Source organism: Archocentrus centrarchus, unplaced genomic scaffold (assembly GCF_007364275.1).
Source record: "Archocentrus centrarchus isolate MPI-CPG fArcCen1 unplaced genomic scaffold, fArcCen1 scaffold_24_ctg1, whole genome shotgun sequence".
Classification (NCBI taxonomy): domain Eukaryota; kingdom Metazoa; phylum Chordata; class Actinopteri; order Cichliformes; family Cichlidae; genus Archocentrus; species Archocentrus centrarchus.
Genome location: NW_022060254.1, coordinates 6,154,328 through 6,163,386, shown reverse-complemented (window position 1 = coordinate 6,163,386; position 9,059 = coordinate 6,154,328). Strand labels below are relative to the sequence as shown.

The 9,059-nt window shown below is 42.6% G+C and overlaps 1 protein-coding gene across 1 annotated transcript; it reads left to right on the top strand.

Moving 5' to 3' along the window:
* The first annotated feature begins 5,676 nt into the window (after positions 1 to 5,676).
* LOC115775647 (C-type mannose receptor 2-like) lies at positions 5,677 to 7,574 on the top strand. The gene is made up of 4 exons (XM_030723118.1): positions 5,677 to 5,798; positions 5,990 to 6,409; positions 6,575 to 6,919; positions 7,231 to 7,574. The coding sequence occupies exons 1-4, from the start codon at positions 5,765 to 5,767 to the stop codon at positions 7,572 to 7,574; spliced, it is 1,143 nt and encodes a 380-aa protein (XP_030578978.1). The 5' UTR covers positions 5,677 to 5,764.
* Positions 7,575 to 9,059: the final 1,485 nt, after the last annotated feature.

Below are 9,059 nucleotides of genomic sequence, written 5' to 3'. Positions count from 1 at the left end.
ATTTACACACATTCAAAGCTGCTTCATCCCCTCATTTTAAATGTTTATGCATGCAAAACCCGCCTGCTGCTCCTCACAGTTACATCTGTGATCCACAGCGATGCACGGCCTGCTCACCGCCTCCATGCAGCACGCAGTGAGAGCCCGAGGAGCTGCAGAGGACTGTGGGGGTCCCGCTTCTCGTGATCATATTCCAGTGCAGTCCATGTGGGATGCTGCCAGTTTGTTTCCACTTTATTTTTGACTCAAGCTCATTTTTTTCATTTTTGTCAGCACCAGCCAGTATTTCTAAACACCACGTGGTTGTCCTAAACTTTGTGTAAATGTCCATCAGCAGATGAACAGAATACTCAGCAGCAGCAGTGATAAAGGGTTCCACACTAAATGTGAGCACATCCTCACCTCACTATCAACAAATGCAACAGTGACTGTGGGTAAACTCAGTGCATCCTCAGAGGAGCAGCAGTTCTCACACATGGGCAAAGATTTCCTGCAACAATCCCAAATATTTGTGCTCCTTTGATGCTTTAGGAATAAAAATGACAGTGAGGCTCTCTGACTGAGTGTGTTATCACATCCAGACCCAGACAGTATGATGAGTCGTCCCTGATCTGTGAACTCTGTGGTAGAAGCAGCTCAGCTGTACTGTGCAGGCTTTCTTCTAAGCAAATGAATTTTAAGCTTCCATCTGTGAGTCTAACCAAATCCAATCATTCCCATTACTTACCTCAACACTTTATCAGCTTCCTGTCCTGGCCAGCAACACTTTCATTTGCTTAATAAAACAGAGATATTGTTGATGTTTGACCCACATGACCTGCTTTGTGGGGCCAAGATAATTAACCAGTGTTTTTGTTTCATGAAAATAAATAAATATAGCTACAGCAGGTGGAGAGAGGTTATGTTTTTATCTCCGTTGGTTTGTCTGTCAGCAACATGACTCAAATTATAATCATATATTTTACAGTTTTTAAAAGGCAATCAAGTAAAGGTCTGAGCGTCGGGAAGTTTTTAGAGAGCAGCTCCCAGTGTTAAAGCAGCTCATGGAGGGTATCAGCTTCCTGTTCTCGTGAGTTCACAGCATAGTTTCTCCTTATGTTCCTCTGTGAATGCAGTTGTGTTGGAAAGCTGTGAATCTTCTAACCTAACAGCTGACAGGATGAAGAAGAGTCCAACCAACAGCTGAAATGAAGTTCCACAGACAGATTTTTGATCCTCACCATGAAGTCATTGCCAGGGCTGCTCTTTGTCACTAATTCTGTTCATAATTTTTATGGACAGAATTTCTAGGCATAGCCAAGTGGTGGGAGGCTTCAACCTTGTTGGCCTCAGAGTCTCATCTCTGCTCTTTGCGACTGATGTAGTCCTGTTGGTGGAGGCCTCCAGCTCGCAGTGGAACGTTCGCAGCTGAGTGTGAAGCAGCTGGCATGAGAATCAGCACCTCTAAGTCTGAGGCCATGGTCCACAGCCAGAAAAGGGTGGAGTGCCCACTCCGGCTCAGGGACAAGTTGCTGCCCCAGGTGGAGGACTCTAAGTATCCCAGGGTCTTGTTCACAAGTGATAGCAGAGAGCAATGGGAGATCGACAGATGGATGTGTCTACAGTGATGCAGACGCTGCACCAGTCTGTCGTGGTGAAGAGATAGCCGAGCGTAAAAGCAAAGCTGTTCGATTTTACCGGTTGATCTACATTCCTACCCTCACCTATGGTCACGAGCTAGTGACCAAAAAAAGATTGCAAATACAAATGGGTGAAATGAGCTTCCTCCCAAGAGTGGGTGGCCTCTCCTTTAGCGATAGGGTGAGGAGTGCAGCCATTTGGGAGGGACTCAAAGTAGAGCCACAGCTCCTCCACATCGAAAAGAACCAGTTGAGGTGGTTCAGGTATCTGACTACAACGTCTCTCTCGGGTGGTCTGGGAATGCCTTGGGGTTCCTCCAGATGAGCTAGTGGAGGTGGCTGCAGAGAGGGCTTCTCTGCTTAGGCTGTTGCTCCCACAACCCGCCCCCAGATAATTGGAAGAAAATGGATAGATGGACCATGGAAACCTATGATTTCTGTCACTGTTCTCTAGGCTCTCTCCTTTATTGCTGTGTCTGTAGAAAAGTGGGATCAAACAGCTCCAGCTGCTGTCAGATGGCCTCAATATTGAGTTCATATGGAGTATAAACAAAGTAAATAAGGTGAATGAAAAGAAAGAGTGCATCATGGGAACCCCCCAGCAGCCTAGACCTTTACAGCATAACTAAGGGATGGTTCAGGGTCACCTGATCCAGCCCTAACTATAAGCTTGATCATAAAGGAAAGTTTTAAGCCTAATCTTAAAAATAGAGAGGGTGTCTGTCTCCTGAATCCAAGCTGGGAGCTGGTTCCACAGAAGAGGGGCCTGAAAGCTGAAGGCTCTGCCTCCCATTCTACTCTTAAGTATCCTAGGAACCACAAGTAAGCCAGCAGTCTGAGAGTGAAGTGCTCTGTTGGGGTGATACGGTACTATGAGGTCTTTGAGATAAGATGGGGCCTGATTATTCAAGACCTTGTAGGTGAGGAGAAGAATTTTAAATTCTATTCTAGATTTAACAGGGAGCCAATGAAGAGAAGCCAATATGGGAGAAATCTGCTCTCTCTTTCTAGTCCCTGTCAGTACTCTAGCTGCAGCATTTTGGATCAGCTGAAGGCTTTTCAGGGAGCTTTTAGGACAGCCTGATAATAATGAATTACAATAGTCCAACCTAGAAGTAATAAATGCATGAATTAGCTTTTCAGCATCACTCTGAGAAAGGATGTTTCTAATTTTAGAAATATTGCACAAATGCAACAAAAAAGCGGTCCTGCATATTTGTTTAATATGTGCATTGAAGGACATATCCTGGTCAAAAATGACTCCAAGATTTCTCACAGTGTTACTGGAGGCCAAAGTAATGCCATCCAGAGTAAGTATCTGGTTAGACACCATGTTTCTAAGATTTGTGGGGCCGAGTACAAGAATTTCAGTTTTATCTGAATTTAGAAGCAGGAAATTAGAGGTCATCCAGGCCTTAATGTCTTTAAGACATTCCTGCAGTTTAACTAATAGATGTGCATCATCTATATCGCTCCTATTGTGGTTTTAGTTTAAAGCAGCTGTATAAGAGAGAGAGAAAAGCATCAACTATATTCTCACAGCACACTTGAAAGAAAGCTCAAAGTTTTACTCAAACCAGCGCTGCACCGCGCACATCTACTATGAAATGGGTGAATAACAGTTAGGATTAGCTACCAGGCTTTGTTTTATGAGTAAAATCATTTGTATTGAATTATATTACTTAAAACTATGAGGTGAAATTAACACCATCACACAAGGTTGTGATGTTTATGTGTCCAAAAATTGAAAATTCAGCGCTCTGAAAGCGTTATTGCTGCAGGTTCATTTATACACACTTTACAAGCTTGTCCCAATAAAGTTTCACAGATTAAGCAAAAATGGACTCTAAGCAAATGCAAAATCCCACAGACTGAAGGAGATAACTCAGAAAACCTCATCCACACAGATCAACAGCTACCCCCACATCCACAAATCCTACCAACACCAACAGTAGTCCCCCCTGTTGTAAGATCCCCCCATCACACCCCACCAGAACAACAACACCACTTCTCCCCCATCAGGTCAGTACTACCCCGACATCAGCCCATACCAGCAGTCCTGCGCTTGATTTAAACCTACAGCCTGATGTTTAATTTTGTTGTGGCTAAACTAATGTTTATATAGTATAACCACACAGTTTTATTTTGCTCATGAATGGATCTATAACAACTTTTCATCACTACAGACTACTGTATACCCAAAGAAATATGTTTCTCTCCACTAAACCCTAAAGCTTTATAGGAATGAAAGGGCTATGAATTTACAGCTGTTTTAATTCCTCTCACGCTAAACCATCATGAGCTATGATTGAGTAAATTAGCCACGTATTTTCAGATCCTACATCAGCTGTAAGTGGATTCTGAAACTAAGTTAAATAAAAATAATGCAGCTGCACGAGGGTTGCAGGCTTCATGGATCTCATTTATACATTCACACATATTTTGTTGTAACAAAACGGATCTCGTACACTTAGTGTGTAACCACGATTAATCTGTAGTAAACATCACAGTTTTTTATCTGTGTAACAGTTTTTAATGATCAGACACACATAAACAGGTGAAAAGAAACGCGAGTTTGGACGTTTAAGGTGGGAAAAAACAAAGATCAGTAATCACAGAAAAGTCCTTTTCTTTTGGAACAAAAAACTCAAGCAAGCGATCAATTTTTCATGCACAACTTTATACACATCTCACAGGAACTCACCAGTCTAGATCTGTAGCAGGGTTATAATAGTTTTGGATTTTACATTATCATTTAGTTTTAGTTAGTTTTTACTTTTTCTTTTCTTCAATTCAGTTAGTTTTAATTAGTTTTCAGAGTATTTTTGGTTTATTGCTTAGTTTCAGTTTAGTTTTGTTAGTTTCAGTATTAGTTTTAGTTTTTCATACTTTGTCAGGTGCAAGATTCACAGTACAAGAGTGACTCTTGTGTAATTAAAGGGTACCTTTGGTTAAGTTTTTAAGAAATATATTCAACAACCAACTGTTCACAGACAGCAGCACTACGTGCTAAATGTGTGTAATATTAAGGACAAACATGAACATCAACAGGGAGAAACAAAGAAAAACATGAACTCCCAAACTCAATAAATTCTACTGTACTTTTTACATTTGTGTGTATCATGTGTATCATGTGTATCATGTGTCAGTCCAAGTTCATTCTGTGCTCATAATACAGTAACATGTGAAGCATATTCAGTGTGACCCCAGCTCTGCTGTGGAAAGCTGTATTTCATGTAATTCATGCAGTTTTGGAAAACAAGGCCAAATCCCTGCACGTACAGGAATCCTGTTGGAGGTGACGCAGCTCTGTAGCTGATTCCTGCTCCACTGTGCTTCCTTTCCTCAGAGCTCTGAACACAAAAACAAAGTGGATCCAGCAAAGCTTTGAATTTATCGTGAGAACAGTTTGAACTCTGTGAAAGGCTCACAGTGTGTTCAGATCACAATCAGCCTGTTAACACGACTCAGAGAAACACACCTGTCCAGGTGGGCCCTCTGTACCTGTCATGCTCCGCTCCCACAGTAAGAAAACACGATGCAAACAAGCAGACATATTTCCGTATGGGAATGTCCCTCGCTCTCTCTCTGTGTGTGTTGGACAGTCCTCAGTGCAGCGTTTTCTGTCCTTTTTTTCCTTTTTTTCATTTTTCCATAGCTCCATGTAAATGAGTCCTTCCATAACTGATACCTGTGCTGGATCTTTGTGTTGCAGAAACAGGAATGTGTGTATTTTAATATTCAGATGGTGGGCAGACAGAGTCGTGTGTGTTAGTATATATGATTATTTCCTGCAGAGCTGCCTTCATGAGCACGTCCACAGCAGAAGAACCAGAGGTAAGTGTCAAAGCTGCACTTCATGTTTGTGGGTACAGAGGTGGTGTGTCCACTACATCTGAACTGCTGCTTTTTCCTTCACGGCTTCTTTCAAACAGATGATCATTGATTAAGAATAATCATACATTTATTATAGCAGTGTGTGACATATACTCTAAATCCTGTCCTACCATTGAATATCCATGTGTTTGCTTCTGTAGTATTGATATCAGTGCTGACGTACGGCGTCCATCAAACACAGCAGAGCTGCTGAGGTCATCGTTTCCCTGCAGAACAAAGAAAAGTCCTTCTGCTGTGACAGAGCCGCCATGCAGTGGAGTCTGTTTCTGCTTCTTCTGATGGGTGAGTGACTCATGCTACCAGGGCTCCTTTGGTTTCCACCTGAAACCCTCTGAGTCTGATCAGGACTCGTTAAACACCTGTACTCTTACTGATGACATCAGGGATTTACCTGTGAACTGGACGCTTTGATGGTGAAATGAGTTTCCTGCTTGTATCAGTGCAGATATTCAACCAGATTTCTGCTGTTTCAGGTCAGAGCTTCTTCCTCACATGTGGCCTGTATGAGTTCCACTTTATTAATGTGAACAAGACCTGGGAGGAAGCACAGGCATACTGCAGAGAGAGTTATACAGACCTGGCCAAAGTGTTTGACCTGACAGACATGAGAAGACTCCAGAGCTCCACACAGTATAAAGGAGAAGCCTGGATTGGACTGTACAGCAAACCAGGAAAAGAAAACAGGACGTGGCACTGGTCTCTGCCGGGGGTGGAGGAGTACTCTGAGAAACAGTACTCTGACAGTAAGAGCTGGTGGGGAACAAATGAGCCAAATGACGGCGGTGGCACTCAGAACTGTGAGAACTCTCAGAGCTGTCAGAACTGTGTGTTTACAACAGGAAACTGGGTAGATGATCCATGTAGTCACACTAAGTGGTTCATCTGCTATGATGGTGAGAATATGTGGACATTAATGTGATAATATAATATTTAATAATGATATAATCTAATTTATAATCAGTGTTGTATCAAATATTCCTGATTTGAAAGAGTCAGTTTGAAGAATGAGACAAATGACCTGATAAAGATGTTTTTGTGTTTTTCTGTTGGTTCGACAGAAACGATGAAAAACAATAAAACATTTCATGTGATTTATGAGAACAAGAACTGGACTCAGGCTCAGAGCTACTGCAGAGTCAATCACACTGACCTGGTCAGTGGACTCCATCAGATAAACAGCACAGAGTTTAAGGAGCTGAACAGGTCTGCAGGTTTCTGGATCGGCCTGTTCAGAGACACCTGGAGGTGGTCAGATGGGAGTAAGTTCTCTTTCAGACACTGGGACATGGACTCATTCAATGATGGACTCAGCACAGAGGAATGTGCTACGACTCTGTTGGACAGATCAGGAAGGTGGAGCTCTGATGGATGTAACCAAACAAAGCCTTTCTTCTGCTATGAAGGTCAGTTGGAAAGGATTCATCTTTTCCCAAACAGGAGAATCCCTGAGAGGATTCAGGTCAACAATGATGTGTTTGCATGAATCTGTTTGTCTGTATCAGGTGAAATATCAGTTTTAGCTGCATGCGCGGCATCTTCAAAGATTTCTCTCTGTGGTTATAATAATAAAGCTCTGTCTGCCTTTCCTCAGTTGTGTCCCTCACACACCACAGACACACTCACATGTGTAACTGTTTGGACCTGTTTGTCTTGTTTGTGCTGTTCACATTCATGAAAATCAAGGATTCTGTGTTCTTTGTGTTTCTGATCACAGATAAAGTGATCCTGATCAAGGAAAGCAGGACCTGGGAAGAGGCTCTTTATTACTGCAGAGAGAAGCACCACGACCTGGTTTCCATCAGCAGCTCTCAGCAGCAGGGATGGGTCCAGGAAAAGGCCAAAAATGCTTCAACTCCTTTTGTGTGGCTGGGGCTGCGCTACACCTGCACCCTGGGGTTCTGGTTCTGGGTCACCGATGAGACCGTCACTTATAACAACTGGGACTCTAACAGCACGGATGACTGCAACATGTCTGGAGCCATGGCCTCAGCAGGAAGCCACGCATGGAGCCGTCAGCCTGATGATGGCATGTTTAATTTCTTCTGTTCTAAATATTAAAGCTGCACTAACAGGCTGCTTATTCACCAACTCAGCATCTTTCTGCCTCTGTAATGTGAAAGGGTTCTTTAAAGGCATTATGGGAAATGTAGTTGTTCACAGTGAGGCTGTAGCTTGTGTTTAATGTGCTGTTTATTTTCTGCATCAACAACAACAGGGTCGTTTCCCTGGAAACAGAAGAATTAAGTATGCAAACAGTGTGTAATTTCTGATGTTTGATGTGGTGGTGAAACTCTGGTGATGGTTATAATGTAACAATGCAGTTATTGTATGAATTCACTGTTGCTCAATAAACTGTTGAACCATGTTTTCTTTAGTCATCGTGATTTACATGAACAGCACATATGATTAAAATAAAAGCATTAAAGTAGGATCAATATTTAAATAAGGTTTCAGACGTTCATCCTGTTATAAAATATGCTGTTACGCTTTAGCTGAGACATGAAAACAGCCTCAATGATTTAAATCGATTCATCAGGAACATTCTGGACCTGATTTATGCTGTAAATAAATGAGATCTATAACCATCTATAACCATGTAATAGACCATTAAACTGTCCTCACTGCTCTGTCATCAGAAATCCTCAGAACTGCCTTCTATAATATCAGTAACACAGAAACTCGTCAGAGCATTCAGAGAACCTCGAGTGTGTTTCCCACACACAGGGCAGCTCAGGCGCCTTCATGGGCAGCAGGGAGGTGACGCCATCAGCAGCAGAATTCCTGGTTTGATCCCAGGGTGGAGCCTCTCTGTGTGGGTTTGCTGTGGGCGCTCTGGCAGACGCGTGTGTGTGTTAGGTCAGCTGGTGAGTCAGAGGAGTGCACAGAGTAAAAACACTGACAGTTAAATCTGTCTGAGTTATCAGACTGAGTGGATTCTCCTTTATTGCCAGGTCATTCAGGTGCAGGTGCAGATCTAATGTCCTCTGTGTGACCTCTGTGTGACCTCTGCTCATTAAGTGCACGTATACAGCCACTCCACCACAGTTTCAAAGTCCAGCAGGTGTCTGTCTCTGAGGGAACCTGATGTGAATGTGGTGGGAACATAAAAACACACACAGTGTCAAGTTTCCCTAAAACACATTTTTCTGGATTTGAGCCGCTCTGATGATCTAAAACATGTGAATCAATATGAATCCAATCTGAGCCAGAACAGCGTTTCCTGTTTCTGGGTTTAAAGCAGATAACGAGAAGCCAATTACAGGAGCGGGACTAAAATAAAGGTGCCGTCCACACGTCATAGTGAGCCTCTGATTTTGCTCACTGAACAACAAACAGGAAGTCTCCTCTTTCCTGGTCCTGCAGCACCACGTGAATCGCCTCCTTCATACTTCATGCAAATGATTTTTCCATCTGTGGATCTCTGATGACGGAGAGTGCAGCATCTTCATATTCAAACTCAAAAATCAAACAAAACTTTATTAGTAGATCATTTTTCATACAACTGCAGCTCAAAGAAAAACAGCAACAACATAAGTCTGATCA